The 17,291-nt window shown below is 39.7% G+C and overlaps 1 protein-coding gene and 1 long non-coding RNA gene across 2 annotated transcripts in view; one reads left to right on the top strand and one right to left on the bottom strand.

Moving 5' to 3' along the window:
- The window catches only part of LOC148188765 (uncharacterized), a 196,024-nt gene that overhangs the window by 122,337 nt on the left and 56,396 nt on the right, over positions 1–17,291 (bottom strand). The window lies entirely within an intron of this gene.
- Positions 1–17,291, top strand: part of ajap1 (adherens junctions associated protein 1) — a 63,008-nt gene that overhangs the window by 17,525 nt on the left and 28,192 nt on the right. Inside the window, exon 2 of the mRNA XM_042492678.2 lies at positions 14,574–15,337. Within this exon, the coding sequence (XP_042348612.2) occupies positions 14,574–15,337 (764 nt within the window). The remainder of the gene's footprint in view (positions 1–14,573; positions 15,338–17,291) is intronic.

The raw sequence follows: 17,291 nt of genomic DNA, 5'->3' as shown, positions 1-17,291 counted from the left end.
AGACTGCCACACAGTTTCTTCCCTGTTCTTCCTTTTCTTTCTCCATCTCTGTCGCTCTCCGAGGGTAATGCAAATGCATACTCCATATCCCCCTCACATCTATTTTAAGAGTCTTCTCCCCTGTGTGAACGGGCTGTGCTCGGGGCTGGCAGAATCAGGGAAGGTGGAATGAATGGAAACCCATTGTATGAGCGCTCACCAGCATGCCACTGTCTTTAGTGTATCCTTAATCCATAATCCTTTAACATTGTTCAACGTAGCAAAACAGCTACTGGAGCCACTACATAGTATGCTTCAGAGTGTATGAATTTAAAGAAAGACATAACCAACCCACACACACCCCGGAGGCTTTTGAGTAAAGCCATGTCAGTGTCATGTTTTAGACCACTTTGCTATAAATAACACACAAAACAATGATCCACACAGGCACTGAATGCCACAGTGAATTTCTCAAACTGGAAACATCTGATTGGTCAGACACTTTCAAAGAAAAGATTGTATTTGTTCAGATTTCACCCCATAGTGCAAATGCAGTATGTGGTTTTACTGTGCAAAGCTGCTTTGTAAATATGAAATGTTCATTCACCCACTGAGCAGATGTTAAGTTGTAATATGATAATCATTATAACAGGGAAGAACAAGCAGTTTGTCTTGTATAAAACAGGTTACCATGGCATGGAAACATCAATGTTTTCTGATTTTCAGCATTTATTTGATCTATTAAAATAAACTACAGCTGTTCAGTGAGAGAGCAGGGATCTTATTTTAGGGGCAGCAGTTACCCACATCTAAACCTGAGTAAGACTATTTCCAATGTAAACACAGCGACTGTGTGCACGCTGGAGATGCTGACTAGGTAATCCTTATTGTGCTTAAACCAGCAGTAGACTGTGTTTTGTTCAGTTCAAGTGTTTGGTTAAGCCCAGAGGCTCCAGCAAGTGAAAGTGGTTACAACAGTTCAACACAAAAGCATGAATCACAGGTGGAAAGTTCCTTTGTAGTATGTTCTTAAAAGGTTGTTTTTTTCCTTGAAACATTGAAGACAGGATATCTCCCCTTTCCTTAAAGAAAATATTGAACATGACCACTGGCAACCCACCGCCATGTGTGTCCTAGCATTTTTATAAAGCTATTAGACTGACAGCTGCAACGAAATACTACAGAACAACTGTGGTATGACTATATAGCAGTGGTGCCCAACTGGTGGGTCAAGGGTCCAGTCTGAGAGGACTGCAAGTGACTCATGTCAAGATTTTAAAAGACATACTTTATTTTGAAGTAACAGTGAAGGTTTGTTTTTTTTTAAGTGCTGTTTCTATTTATTCTTGCAGTATGTTTTATTTCTTTGTGTTCAAAGCCAACGTGTAGTTTACATTTTATGACATAAAATTGAATATGTGGCAATTTATCTAATGCATGGAAGTTGAAGTACTGACTGGAGAAGTCTGGACCCCATGGCTGGACCAGTTGGGAACCAGTGCTATATAGCTCACACAGAATGACTGCGTTCCTGTCTCTGTCGCTGGCTGCACTGGTGGCAGTGATCTGCAGCAGTGAAAAGATTTTCTAACTTGTTGGCTCATTACTGTTTGTTCTTCCACTGGACATTTATTCCATCTTTGTGGGCATTTTCAATGGTTGGACTACAGCCAGATAACATTTAGGCAGGGTAAAATGATCTCTAAAGAATAATTTGTTTTGACAATTACAGTGCTCCTCTCAATGGCATGCTGTCACTAGACGGGAGTTATTCTATTTTGCATAAATTCTCCTCCAAACAAGGTAAAACAGTTTCTTTTGTGAATCAAATAATTCATCATAACATACTGACGATGATTTTTCTGTTGTCAAATATATTACAAAGACGCCTGCTGGGATCAAATTAAGTAACACATTAGTATTTAATGTATGTGTCTGTAAATGTTCTCTGTTTAAGATTTTATTCGCACAGCTAAAGAGTGCCTCAACTAGGACAGTGTTCAGTCTGTCTCTGCCAAAAATCCGTGTCTGTAAAAGCATAAAATTGGTTGTGATGGGAAAAAAAAAACAACAAAAAAAAACAGGTCAGCTGTGCTGAGGCAAAATCTCATTTACTAGTCTTAGAGATTATCATCATTTAATATTTATTGTATATCCTTTATCTAACTGCAGAGCGAGGAATATCTGTCTGTCTGTCCTTTACATATCTTATGAACTGTTCATCTGATCTGCTTCACACTTGGCAGGTATATTGTCAGGTACCCAAGGATGTGCATTTTTGAATTTGGTGCAGTTTGGACATGCAAGACTTTCAGTATTAATAAACTCTGAATAAATGAAAGCATAGCAAACAGAGGTGGGGCGGGTCCTTGGGACTTCAGGACAGGCTGAATGAGCATGTCGTCTGAGGTGGGCTTTGAGTGCAGTTTAAGTTGCTGCTGGATGCCAGATATATTAATGTTACATCCAAACTCTTCTTCACATCTCTGGAGTCAACGAGCATTATAGCATTGCAATTCGAAACTGTATAAGTTTGTCACACAAACTTGTAACTCTAATAATGTTACAGCCGCTACAATACCTCCACTAATTAAATCCATATTCTACTTTATAACTGTGGTGATCAAAGCAAGCGACTAATATGCCTGTTTAGAAATTAATATTTCGCTTAGTGTATTTCACCAGTGTTTCTGACCTCAGGACTGTTTATCAGGGGCAGATTTAGTTATTTGGGGACCCAGGCAAACTGGTTTTCAGCCTTTTTTAACTGGGAATGTTGGCAGTGGTAGAGGAATTACTCAAAACTTTTTACTCTGTAAATCATAAAACTGTTACACTGCAAAGTCAAAGTCCTGCATTCAAACTTCTACTCAAAGTGAAGACTAAAAGAAAAGCACCATCAGCACCAAGTACTTAAGTTTGCTAAACGTCTGTTCAAGGTGCTGCTTTCAATTTTGATTGTTTCTGGACAGTTAAACAAATAAAAATGTATTATATTTTAATTGTTTTATATTTTTTTGTAAAATATAAATCTGTAACATAACTAGTAGCACGTCTATACCAGATAATTGTTTGCCTCTGATTTAGAAGAACACAGTAAGTTGGTTGTAAACAGTTGAGTCATATACTTTTTAAGTGGGGGGGCCCAGGCAGGAGCCTACCTTACCTAATGGTAAAGTCTGCCCCTGGCGTTTTGTTTTCTTCTGTGAACCAGAGTGTATTTTTACATGTGTTTCTGACCGTGAGTAGCCCAGACTTGGGTGTGTGATGAAACTATGTCACGGCAGGTGACAGATGTATTGCTGAGCACCCAGGGGAGTGCAGCGTCGAGTTTGAAGTTGTTTGTATGAGCGTTTCCGAAGAAAGCCGCAAGCAGGAATACCACAAGTATGTTTTGAACAGGCACAACATCAGTTACAAGAATTCCAGAAAGCTGATGCATGTAGTCATGTTCTTAGAGTCCACGCAACACGAACAAATAAAATGTGAAAAAGAAAAAGTCAAGTTAGTGAAAACAAGTTTGCTGTTGAGATGCAGTCCTCCTGTACACTGTATGCACTATAAGTCTCATTTTAACCTCTTGCTGTGTCTGTTTGGACCCACCAGAGAAAACCACCCACTGCAGCTTGAAACTTCATGAACTGTAGCTGGTGAACCTTTCCCCTAGTGGATCTTTTTTTTTTCTTCCAAGTGCCGTTTTTAGCCGTGTGTGGGAGAGACATGGATAACATAGTTCAGTGTGCACATGCTCTGTCAATTGCTAGCACTACCCCTGAATAAAAACACTGGTTATTTTTTTTACTCTGAAATTGTTAACACAAGGCTGAATAGCAGCAACTTTCCCCGGGGCAGGAAAAAACCCCACTGAGAGGTTAAAAAAAAAAAAAAAAAGAAAACCAAACCACTGATTCAGTCTAAATCCTGCCTGGAAGATAGCGTCTGCCATCACACCCAGCTTTTCATCAGAGGTGGAGTCACCTTCAACGAGCCACCTTTCAATGGCCATGTTGGCCGGGAAATTATGTGTACTCAGTGGCAGAGCTGTCGAGACCATGCTGATAAAATTCCTATTGATGGCAGCCTGGGGACGTAGGGCGAGGGGATTGGAGAAGGCATGCCTTTTTCACCTCCCTCAGGTGGGAAGCCCATCTGCCGAGGCCTCACTTCTGCAAACTCCCAAGAAGTTCTAATTAAGACCTACTTTGCACAAGTGATCACAGTGTGATGGTGACACAAGAAGTGGGCCAGAGATACACTGCAGAACACAATAATTAGGTGCAATATCTGATTAGCTGCCAAGATAATAGTTTTGTTTTACTAGGTCTAACATGACGCAAAGGAAGAGTTCAAAGTGTCAGATAATCCTTCATTAGCCCCTTGTACTCTCATGACAATCATTTATATACACTATAAGGAAGCAAGGATGGTGCTAAATTTAGATATTTTTTTTAATAGCCCCTATGTGTGGTGCTACTTTAATATATTCTGTACTGTTTTGCCACTTTTTGTTAAGCTTGACTTCTTATGATTACTAAAACATCGAGGCTCTGTGAAGCATTTTAAAAAGGCTTCAGAGGAGCCTTTAAAGTTGGCCTCATTCACAGAGACGATATCCTGCCCTTTGTTTCTTTGCTTATCTATGCCCCACTGGCACATGGTTTGCAGAATTGCTGCACATAATAGCCTACACAGCACTCAACTACTTTGATCTTTTTCGAGGGGAAGAGCAGAATCATCAAGCACCGGGCATTGCTCGCTTTTTCAAGATGCTTGACATGTTGCAAGCCTTAAGTATGTGATGAGCTTCCTCTCCTTGGAGATAAAATGGTGACTGTCACTGGTTAAATGCTTCACATACGCCAATGCACTATATTTAGATATTTCTGATTTGATCTGTTTTTGATTCAAATTAGTATAATGCCTCTATTTACAAACAATATTTTAACCAAAAAACATTAAGAATTTATTAACAAAAGCAAAAGAATGTGTGATAACAAATAATCCCCTGAGCTCCTCAGGGGGCCTTAGGAGCCTTTCACAAAAGAAAGAGGAGTGTCTGCATTTATGGCGGTATTGAAAAACATACTTTTGGGATTTCTCAATACCCTGGCATACTGTAAAACCGTGACCCCGCCCAAGGTTGTCAGGAACCCTGGCCCAGATTTGAGTACACTTGACCACAAGGACCCTTTCATTTAATTATTATGAACTAGGCCTCTGAAGGTATCATTTTCAATACAGTCTAAGATTCAGATGCTCCGCTTTATATCAACCTGACACATAGATGCTGTATTGAAGTGATGTAGTGCACAGCATGTGCCACCAGAGGGCAGTCTCTACTGTTGGATTAGGCGGCTAAGCTGAGAAAAATGGCGACTGTGAGTGGTGGGGATAACATTACAGAACTCCTGAAAAAGAAAAATATTTCTTTCACTTTATATTTAGATTACTTCTTTTCAATACAAAAGCATTTTAATCTATACAATATCTCTGTTCAGATGACTGAAATGACAGTATCTGCCATGGCACATAGTGTTATTGGTTCCTCCAGGAAGAAGCACACTTGAGACTTGTCTAAAAAGGCTAACTGCATACTGGAAACACAGCATTGTGGGTTAGACAATAATACAGGCTACAATGACTTCTCTTTATTATTATTTTAGTAACACAAATACCATTATGTACACTAATCCAGTGAAATGTAAGGACAGTATGACTAAATAACACAACGGGTCACCCCTTTCCCAGCAACAGCAAGTCCCTCTCTTCTCTTGTCTTTCTCTGTTGGTTGTTTTTTCTAATTATTACTTTATGGGCCATAAGTATATAGACAAAGCCAGACTTGTCTATGTAGGCAAATTGCTTTTAGAAACACAATGCTACTATGGCATCTCTCAGCAGAAGCTCAACTTTTCTTTTTTTTAGTTTTTTGTTTTAGTTTTTTAGCCACCAATCCTAATCCAAGTCATATAATATTGAGTATCTGCTGATACCAATTCCCAATCTGGTACTCCTATATTGTTGGACAATACAGCTGCACAGTGCACACTTCAAGTACATTTCAGTTAGTAAAATGAATCCAATTCAGAGTCTATGCTTGACAACTGAGTAGCTCTGCAAGGTATTCAGAAAATGCTTTATTTGTTTTAACAAAACTTCTGTCAAATACTGTATACCCCTGCGAAATGTCAGGAAGGTATGAAGGTATAAAATTCTAAGTATTGGTCAAGCCTAGTGTGACCACTGTTTACTGTACCCATGCATGGATTGATGAATCGTGCCTGAGTCCACTTACAAAGGTGGTTTTGAGTATGGTGCACGAGCACTCGGAACTGGTTTGTATCAGGTATGAAAACCAACTTCATAAAAACACAAATGAGATTGTTATTTAACATAAGTGGAACACTATTACAAATGTGAAATCTGAGCACCAGCCCAAAACTAGTCACAACATCTACTGATAGTCACTGGCATTCTCTGTACAAAGACAGAGGTTATGATCCACACATCTATCTGCCTTGCTCGCCACTCCACACTTAGGTCAAAATATGACACAAAGTTAAAAGCTCCAAAAATATTTGGTGTTTGCATACCTACGTTATTAAGTTTGTGTGTTAATGTGCATGCACGGTCAACATTTGTACAGTAAATGCCTCTGCAAGTATGACTCTGCTTCAATTAGCACTTGCACACAAAGATTAGCCAACATTGTATCATATCACTCCTTACTTAACATGCAATCTGAGTCATCCAGTGAAGTAAATACACAGATGATACAGCCATATCAGTACAAAGTGATATACAGTGAACAGTGTTGACTGTGAACTATGAGTGAACTATGAGTAAGATGATGTAAGCCTTAGGTCATAGTGGGAATTTTCATAGCAGCCAGTTTGTAACTCTTGACCGGGCCTGATTTTAAACCCTGAGCTGTCCATGCTCTCCTTGGCATTTCCACTGTTGGTGATGTAGCGTATTTGTGTTGTATCTGTCAAATCTAACATTCACTTTGCACTGACCCAGCCATCCTCTCACTGCACAGTATCCACAGGCTGTTGCCGCTTAGGTAGATTCAAATCCATTTCAACATCTCCATATAAGAGTCTGGAGCCGATGCTACATACGATGCAGAGGGAGGGAAATGTAATTACTTAATCTGGAGTGCCTAAGTCATTGCGCTGCCAAGAACAACAGCCCTCAAAGTGCTATGGCCGAATTCACAGATCATGAAAGAGTGAAAAACAATAGGCTTAGAAATCCAGTGATCATAAAACAGCTCAAACCACAGTAGAGCACTTCACGTGTCAACAATCTGACATGTGGGATGCGGGCAACATCCTCTTATGCAAAGCAACCTGTATCTTCAAGGCATAGCAGTCTGTGTGAATGGCCTTTTTATTAACCGCGCTCACCCTTTGCTCAAGCATTTCATTCAGGATTATGCTATGAATCTTTTTCACAGACTTCAAAGGCTGCTCTTCATTCATTTGGGTCTTTTGATGGCATTATGTTGGTTATGTGAGGTTTCCATTTTCAAGGGCAGGTAAATTGCATTAAGTGCTGTGTGCGATGGATTACTCAGTCTAATGTTTTCGCTGTTTGCACAGCAGTGCACGCGTGGGTTTTAAAGAGGAAAGTGACAGGAAATTATAAAAATGTCCGCTTTGGTTCCAGCATTAGCAAGACAGACGCTGTGTGCTTCAACTCTGCTGGCAAAGTCTTCAGTTCAACTTTGTAAACCTTATTTTCAGTGGGTTTTATTTTTTTCGTTTGCAACTCTGCACTTTTTGGACAGCCTTTTTGGCCATAGGCATGTTGTAAACATAATTTCAGAATGTTATTTAATCATGACTAATTCTAAAATGCAATTGAGCTGTAGAAATCAGTGCTTGAGTCATATGCCAATGACATGTTCATATAATGGGAAACCGTAATTATAAGCCAGCAGACTGTGGTTCTCAAGCATGAAGATCATATGTTTAATTTGCAGTGGCTGTCAGGGCCTAATGCTAACCCCCATGACAGTTGCATTTGTAGGAAGCTGCAGAATAAGTTGGAAGTAGATTTGCTCAATATAGTACAGCTTAAACTGGCACAGAGGAGAGAGAGAAGTGAAGCTCGGTGAACCCTCCTCCAGCGCTTTTTCGTATTTGGGCTGAGAAGCATAATCCAAATATATTGCTCTGAAATATCACATCTCACATACACTGTTACATCACTTGCTTTCTGCTGAAAGTCTTCATTGCTGAGGTTGATGAAGGACAGCCGAGGTTGGACTCACACACACGCACACACACACACAGACACACACCGCTCTGGCTGTAATTGCCAATGTATAATTGTACATAGGCAGGCATAGTGCCCCCTGGATCAATAGGTACAAGAAACAATGACAGATAACAGCAAACAAAGCTTATACAAAAAATACTGTGTTGTGTCGGTGTGTATTTCGCTGATAAACACTCCAGGAGTGTGTGTACGTGCGATGCACAGAGATTTTGTTTTGTGTGGTGTGTCTCTGAGCAGAAAGCCCAGGCTGCCTCTTTCATCTGCTGTCTGTCAAGTCCTGGTTAAAATCATCATTCCAGCAAGTCTTTTGCTGACCTTCAAACCCGAGTCCTCCAGGCCAACAGACACGCTAATTAACGGTTCGCTCCATAACTTCACAAAGTAATTTCATTCCTTGTATGTCTGGCTCCAGAATGGACTTGGCATACTGAGATCCAGGACTTAAAAGTAGCCTGTTGGGTCAATGAATACCGCCTGAATAATGCATATAAAGTAGCTTACAGTCAACTTTAACTTCCCCCAGTCTTCCAATAAACATGTGCATAGGAATGTACCTTCCTCCACGAATCGACCAGTTTTTCAATTTTTCATCTAAATGTGGTTCTCCCATGAAAATCCATCTGCCTGCGTGCCCCGCAGCGACTGCATGTACAATCACCACAATGCTTTGTGATGATAGAAATATGAGGCGGGGACAGTACCAGCTCAGAATCAGGAGATGTCACAATCTCCACTAAAGGGATTTCCTGCCATATTGTTGAGGCTTAACTATATACTGAAGTTAGTAATGACGGCATGATGGAGCATGTGCTTATAAAATAGGACACCAGACACACATTCCCACCAGAAAGCAATCTGGTATATTCACGCTGTGAATACTGCACTTCATCTACCATCTGTGCAGTGTACTTCCAAATTATATTTTCATTATGTGGGATGTCAAAGAATATTAGAGAGTCCCTCTTAAATTATGAAACTTCAGGTCTTAGAAATGATTATTTCCGGTTTGTTTTGTCTGCTGCGCGTGCTATTCCAGCTGGAATTCTATCAGTTGTATGTAATGTCCATAATCGTACTCCATGTCACTGTAAGTGCCAAGAAAGTACATTATTTTGTGGACTGGTCAACACAAGTGAAAATATGAGTAACCATTGAATGAACCATGAACCAATGCTGCCATGTACTGGCTTATTTTGCATTATTTTAAGACACAATACTGAATCATTTATAATTTACCAAAGTGGAGACTGGCCGTGCTTCCAGTTATATTTTCAATGCAGTTATCGCAAAATCACGTTAATTGGTTTGTTATCTCGAGAAAATGAACATTGTTATTTTGTGATTATGAAATAACCAGCCTGTTATCACGAGAAAATAAAAGGTTGTTTATTTTAGTATCTCAAGAAACCAAGTTTGTTATCTCGAAGTACTAAGATAAAAACAGAAAGGCTCTTTCTTCTTATTAGGCTACTTGTTATGTTTATCAGAAATGAGGAGTGACATGCCAGCACACATAGATGGCGTCTTGACAACTGCAGCAACTGATTTAATCGGAAAATGTCAGTTCAGGGAGTGCCTATCATTGATATTATTCATCACGTCAGATGGTAATGGTAATGAGTGTGCACGGGGGCTAATTATCTCGTTATCTGTAGCTAACAAAGCTTGTTTTCTTGAGATAAAGAAAGAAAACAACCTTACGTTTTTTTTTCCACAATAGCAGGTTGATTATCACATTGTCACATGATAACGAAACTCATTTTCTGGAGATATCAGAATAATTGACTTGTGATTTTGACATAACAGCATCAAAAAAATTTATTTGGAAGGGCGGACGTTCTTGGCTTCCATACCAATTGATGATTTTCTGCTATGTACATAAATATTTTGAACAAAAGAAAAGGATTATTTACGATGGTTAAAAAGAAAGTAGTTGCAGTAGGTTTAGCTTCTTACTTTTCATATTGATCAGACAGTTTATTTAAAATACAGTTAAAATGTGCACCATGTACTTAAGCCTCCGACAAAACCAACATTTATGTTTGGTGTGAGATAAATAACAAATAATAAAAACACAACTGAGTCTATGTATATTTTCCCTAATGTAAACACATTACTTAAAGACGCAATGTTGAAATGGAATTATGACAAGAAACATCTGAATGACAAATGACAAATTAATAAACCATCTGGTTTATTAGGAGTTTCAATAATTGTGTTATTTAAATGTCATGTTAATTAATCACCTCAGACTGTGTTTGTGCTCATTAATTAACATTGTCTTTAACAATTAGGGGGCAAACGACAGCCGCCATTAGACGTTTGGAATATGAAGAACAGATTAAATGAGATTACTTAGATTAGGTTAACAGATGAATGGGGAATCTTAAAAGAACTGTTTGATTGATCAGGCTTTACGACACTGATGACGTTCAGCCGAAAGAACAAAACAGCTGTCGTTATTTTAACAAACTAGCAGATTGAATAGGTTTATTAGAAACCAGGCACTGCTGAGGGTGCTCTGTGCTGGGCAACACTTTTAACATTGTTGGACACATTATTCATCTTTTTATGGTAGGCTTCTTAAGAAAGTTAGTCTTGATTGATTGTGATACTAAAAATGGTGTTGGTGCAGCTGTAAAAAAAAAAACCCATAATTAACATTTTATATCTCTGTTTACTGTTGGGGGAGAAAAACATGCATCAAAGCGTCGCACTTTGATGTGTTCAAGGGACGCTGTTTGGAAATATTCTCTCGGGAATGGGTTTGATCATTCTAGTGTTAGATTCCTGATGTATTTTTTTATAAGGAAATGCACCCATTTTTTTTAGAAAATTAGCACCCAGCTTGAATGTCAGTGATCTGCGGTCTTCATTCTGCTGTTTGCTGCTCATTCATGTGTAAAGCAGCTCTGCGTCTGATACATCCACAGAACAGACTCAGCCATCTTACAGAAACCATATAATCAACTCAACTTCCTCACAGCGCGTGATTCACCTCAAATCTGTATTATTATGGATTTTCTCTGGTCAGACAAATGTCGTTGCAATGGCTGCTCTGAACTCTTCCTCATTGTTGTGGCTATGTCTGAGCCCAGCAGGGTGAAAAACACAGCGCTCAACAAACATGGTCGTAAAACATTTTACAGCTCTTCTTTTTCGCCCTGCTCCACATCATATTATTCCTGATGAGTAACACCGCTCTCCTTATCAGATTTTGCATTAATGTGGCCCAGAGAGTTAAACTTGAGTCACCTCGAGTGTTGATTGGGGAAGTGCCAGGATCTCATTCTGAGGTCACAGCCAAAACTCTCACACGACAAGTTATTACCCATATTTTTAACTGTCAATAATACCCTGACCTTGTCACTGCTCTTTAATGACCACATCAGTCACCATTTATGGCGCAATTAAAATGCCATTCTAAATTATTTATTAGTTAGTGGTTTGCTGGTCCCTCACAAATCCTATGAAAGGTGGAATCAATGTTAAAAACATGCTTCCAAATCACTCCTCGTGGTCAGTGTAAGTGTCTGTGAAAATGTTGACTGAACTTCACTTGAATTGGTCATCTAAAGTCCTATTGTTCTTTTACAAGTGCGCTGAAGTATGGGTTTTAATGTAGCTGCGTGTCAATGATGGATGAGAGCACAAGTCAGTTTTAACTTGTCATAAATGTCAAACAGTATTTTGTAACGACTCACTACACTGTCAAACTCGGTGCTGTGAAGCTGAAATAAAGATATTGCATGCAGAAAAAAGCTGCATCAAGTAGCAGGGCTTTTTTTTTGGGAAAAAGGACTAACATAATTTGTTTAGACTGATTTAAATACAACCTAGAAGTTATAAACCAAAACTATGTCGCCGAACTACAGTCTGCCACTTTACTTTAAGTTAGGATCTTTTGAGGTCGGGTTGTGTGAGGTACTTAGCCATAGTCATTGTCACTGTATTAAACAGCAGATGTTAATTAACAAACCCCTGTTGGAATCTGTTGTAGAAAGACTTGAAACTCAAGGAGCTGGTGACGTTAAATCGAAATCGAAAATGAAAGACTTAAAGCAGATTCTATAGGATGTCGATGTTTTTACCCTGCCGGGTTGTACAGCCGATTCCCAATAGTTCTCTTTAAATACAAATTTTAGTGCTTGTGAATTGTGAATTGTGCAACTTCATGTTCTCACTGCTGACTATCTTGGCTGGGTCTCCCTTGGACAAGAGATTCTTAATCTGGGACCAACCTGATTAAATAAAGATTAAATAGATAAATAATAAATACTGTGATGAAGCAGGCAGAAGTGCTGTCATGGAAGCTAAGCAAGGTACTGCTGCAGAAAGGGGCTGCAGAAAAAAAAAATCAATAACAGTTTAAGTGTACACTATATTTATAATATTTTCTACCCTTTACCTTGGAGTCAGACTATTTCTGATGGGGAGCTGAAGCTGCTCTCTTCAAAGCCAGACTCCGTGAGAAGAAAAGGGATTTATCATTGCTGAACACAGGAGCTACTGCTATACTGCTGCACTGATCAGTGAGTTAGTTTGGGTTATTGAGTGACTTTGGTTAAGGGTTAATGGGTTAATGAGGATACACCAAAGACAGTAAACACAAACTAACTATTTAGGCAGTGGTAGATGATTTCCTCCACTGCTCAGCAAGCCAAAATTACAGTATTTGTCAATTAGGGGGAACTAAAGCCATGAACAGCCAGTTCATCTGAAAGGGCTGTCCAGTGGTAATGTAAAGCAGTGACAATTTTCTCAATACAGCGTCCACTTCAACTGATATTGATTTTTTAGGTAGGATTTTTTTTGGGGCTAAAATGCTTTTTCAAATTGAGTGTGATGTAATACACGAAGTACCGCATACAACCCGGCTTTAAAGGACGTGAACTATTCCCTTTAAGTGCTAACATTACTGTCAGGCAGTTGTATTTTACAAACTCTTCTAACAGTTTGAGCTTTATCCTTGTTATTCATCAAGTCCAGAATCACATTTTTTTTCCACTTTGTGCAAGCAAAGAGATCAAAAATAAGCCTGTTTACTGACAGGATAACAGGGCATGCAAGGGGTCAGACAGATTGAATTTCTGATTAAAATTGACATCCAACAATACTTTAAAACAACAGCAGAGCAGTCATAATCCATCAAATCACTTGGTGTGAGCTTTCACTGGATTTAGTGCAATCTCTTCTGTCATGGTCCCATTTGCTGAACATTTGCATTTGAACACAACAATGCAGATTTGCGTGTGAGAAGAATCACTCATGACCTGCATTGTAATCGTAACATTCCCAACAGAAGTCCAGTTTGTCTTGTAAATGTCACTCAGTACAGCTGGATGATAGTTAGAGACTTGTAAAAACAGAACTTGGTGATTATATGAACAACGAACATCTTCGTGTCGCCTCGGACAGTCGATGAACCCATTCACACTTTTCCATCTATCATCACCTCGGTGATGCTTCCAAAATGAGTCCAACGTGTGGGCTTAAATTGGCCAAGGACAGCAGAGATGAAAGATAGCCCATAATGAGGTTTCTCCCTTAGGAATCAATGTGTAGCTTTGTCCCAGGGGCCACTGAAGGTTGTCTGTAAAATTAGTCTACTGCAGGGTCCTGGCCTGAACAGCCAGCCGATCTGTCACCTTGCCATCTTGTTGATGAGCAGTGTGGTGGCTGATGCAGTAACAAAGGACATTTTTGGACATACTTTGGCTGTGAATACATTAATGCTGTAGCTGTGTAGGTGAAGATTTCTGTGATATACTTGTCATGCTGTGTCATCTGCTGGCATTGCGTGTTACCTCCCTGATCATTGCACTGCATAATCAAATTGCCCTTTGGGAATCAGATGACTTTGAGTCTGAGGGAGATAATGCAGAATATGATGATCAGCTAAACCAGGCCCGACCTTGTGTGTCGCTGTAATCATCCCTGGATTGATATGAATCTGTAACATCAAGGATAAGTCCTCCCTGCGTTTGACAGCTGAGAGCAAAGAGTGCAAATCCATAATCTTTCACATGTTCTACAACATTTACTTTGTGTCTGACCTTTAGACTGTAATTCGAGAGGTGCTCTGCGAAGCTAATTATTATTGAAGCTTAATTGAGTGGGAGTTTAAGAAGTTGTGGAGTCAAACTTCGCCAAGTGTGAAAATGGGGGGTGAATACAGATGTGAATCTTTACAACAGGCCGTTAACTTGAAGGTGGGAGAACCTGATTTGTATGGTGTGAACATGTCGCTAACTGGGTCTGAATCTAAAACATTTTCTCTCATTTACTTTCTCCCTTCTCCGCAGTCCGTCTGCTTTGAGGCCAGGCAGCTGTGTGGGGCACCGGGTGTGGATCCTGCTGGCCATGACCCACCTCACCCTGGACTTCTCTGTGTGCAGCCCCCTCAGTCAGGGCATGGGGGTCAAACTCACGCCTAAATCGGTGCCTCGCTCACGACCTCGCTGGCAGCCGCTCTGGGACACGCCCAACAAGCTTCACTGGAGAACAGTGAGCCCGTTGGCACGCCGGCTTCTCAACCCTATCCCTCCACCCCAAGACAACAGGGCAGGGATAGGGCCAAAAGTCAAGGGGCAAAAGCATCGGAAGCCAGCGCATAAAGGACAAGCAGCATGTAAGGAGTGCCGGTTGAGATACTCTCAAAAGGAGACAGGCGATCCTTTGGCTGTAATAGCGGAAGCTCCGGCAGCTTTACCCAGCGGGAGCAGAGGAGACACAGTGAGGTTGTTACTTAGAGCCAGGAGACAGCTCAAATGGGACAGCTATGACAAGTCTCAGGAGGGCCGAACTACCACAGTTGCCGGATTTATCGACTGGGGACCCACAGGGACAGATAGCATAGATGACGACGGCAAACCGGAGCTCAACGTAACGCTGTCTACCAAGGTCTCATCCACCACAGTGGCCACAACCACTAGCACTACACCCAGGCTCTCCCAAAGGACGTTCACTGTGGTGACCACACCAGAGCCCAAGAGGGTAAGCACCACCAAGGCCACTGTCAGCTTCGGGGAGACTGTCAAACCACCAAAGCCATATGGGGACACACCAGGTAAGACACATTAAACCTTTGAACCTGGAGTGACATCACTTTTCTTGTGCTGCTTTCAGTTGCCTTTCAAAAGTATGTAAAACTTTGAACCCAAAGCAAATTGGTTCGATGTCTTTCAGAAAGGTGAGGAAAAAGGCAGTTAGCAACTTTGTAAGAAATGTTCCATAAATTTCAAGATATCAACAACAACAACTAGGGAATAATGTCCAGGGAAAAATGAAAAAAAGCTTTGGAAAATTATTATAACTACAACTCTATTTATAATTAATATTATGACACACTGATATAATCTTACAGAAAATTATTGCAATTTTTAAACACCAGATCATTTCCTTTTTTTCCACTTCTTTTTTTCTAATTTCCAGTAATTTCCTTGTATTTTTATTTATGTATTTTTTAATTTAATTTATTTATTTTTTTAAATTTATTTATTTATTTTTTTAATTTTCCTGTTAGTTTTTTTGGTCACTTCTTCTTAAGTTGCTCTGCATTATTCCCATATTTTTGAAAAAAATTAAGCCAATTTGATCAGGTGTCAAAGGGTTAAACACACCATCATCATTTAGGGTTGAATTTCATGGTTAGCGTGGAAACTTAACAAGTCAGTGCTTTAGTTGCTTTTGTTTATAGACTCAACTAATACCTTCAATAGAGAGATGTTCCCTCAAAGCCAGCAGTGTCTAACCCCGTCCCAGTTTTGTTCTGCATGTTGTAATTTGATGAAAACAAGAGCTCAGTGTGCCTGTAAATAAGACAGTTAACAAATTCATGAAATCGGTATTGAAAACAAGTTGAAAACCTGTACAGCATAGAGTAGTGTCTCAAGTGTTTGGTATTTACATAAATAGGCTTCACAAAAAATTGTATTTGTTCTCTTTTAATTTAAACTCGTTATTCTTTTCTAAAGTAATATCGCTTTTCTACTTTCTGCCAAAGTTCATTCATTATACAACTCGTTATATTACTTTTTGGTTACACCCCAACAAAACCGTGTCCTTTCTCCTCGAAATTCCGACTTCGAATGTGCATCTCTGTGTGAATGTCAGTGTAATCTCCCCTAAGTGGGTGCAAGGCTAGATAGCTTACAAATGATATTTTACCCTGCAGTATGTTGCTTGTGACTGTCTTTCAGACACATCCACAGGAAAAACAGAGTCAAACTTGAAGCAACATTTCATCCACCATATATCCAGTCTCAAGCTTCATTAGTTCTATGCCACTTGTAGCCTGCAGCTGTCCCCAATTAAAACCCAGTTTTAGTTGTTTTGCTTGCTGAGCTACAGCCATGCTCCGCAGTCGAGGAGGGCACACTTTTGGAAGGGTATTTCTTGGAATTTCACATTGCTGTGCTGTCTTGGTATGCATTTTAGGAAGTTTGATTGTGTTTTTTTTGCAGTGCAAAGAGTCTAAGTAACACTACCTGGAATAGCATATTTTCTCCAACAAAATCAAATAATGGAAATATTACCAGCCTGTGATGTGCACGTGTGACAATTCTGAAAATAACTTTCAAGATGCATTTGTTGGACCTTCACAAGGCAGGTGACAGCAGGGGTAATGTTTTCATGAATTATTATTTTTTGGGCGGTAACTAGGAAGAGTAACAGGATTAAAGTAACCCATTACTAATGATACACTGCTCTGATAACTGGGCACTGGACCCTCGTTTTTCATGTGCTGAGATAGCAACATAATGAATTTACAAATGGGCCTTATAATACATAAGACAAAATGACTGAATCAGAAATGTTCAGGGCATCAACTGAGAGTGTTCCTTTATAAAGGTTGGACAAACAAACAAAGTAGTCTTAAAATTGAGAAAAGTTGATGTATAAGAGAAAACTTGAACAAACTAGTATTGGTTTAGAGGGCACATGGGGGCAAAGTTCTTACTTCCACAGAGACTAGGGTACCTCCACCAGCATGGTTGTTCAGACTAACAAACACATTTTGG

The sequence above is a fragment of the Plectropomus leopardus genome, chromosome 9, assembly GCF_026936395.1.
Source record: "Plectropomus leopardus strain MGB_pleo_1.0 chromosome 9, ASM2693639v1, whole genome shotgun sequence".
Taxonomy (NCBI): Eukaryota; Metazoa; Chordata; class Actinopteri; order Perciformes; family Serranidae; genus Plectropomus; species Plectropomus leopardus.
The sequence above is the reverse complement of the archived record's forward strand: the minus strand, read 5'-3'. Positions and strand labels throughout refer to the sequence as shown.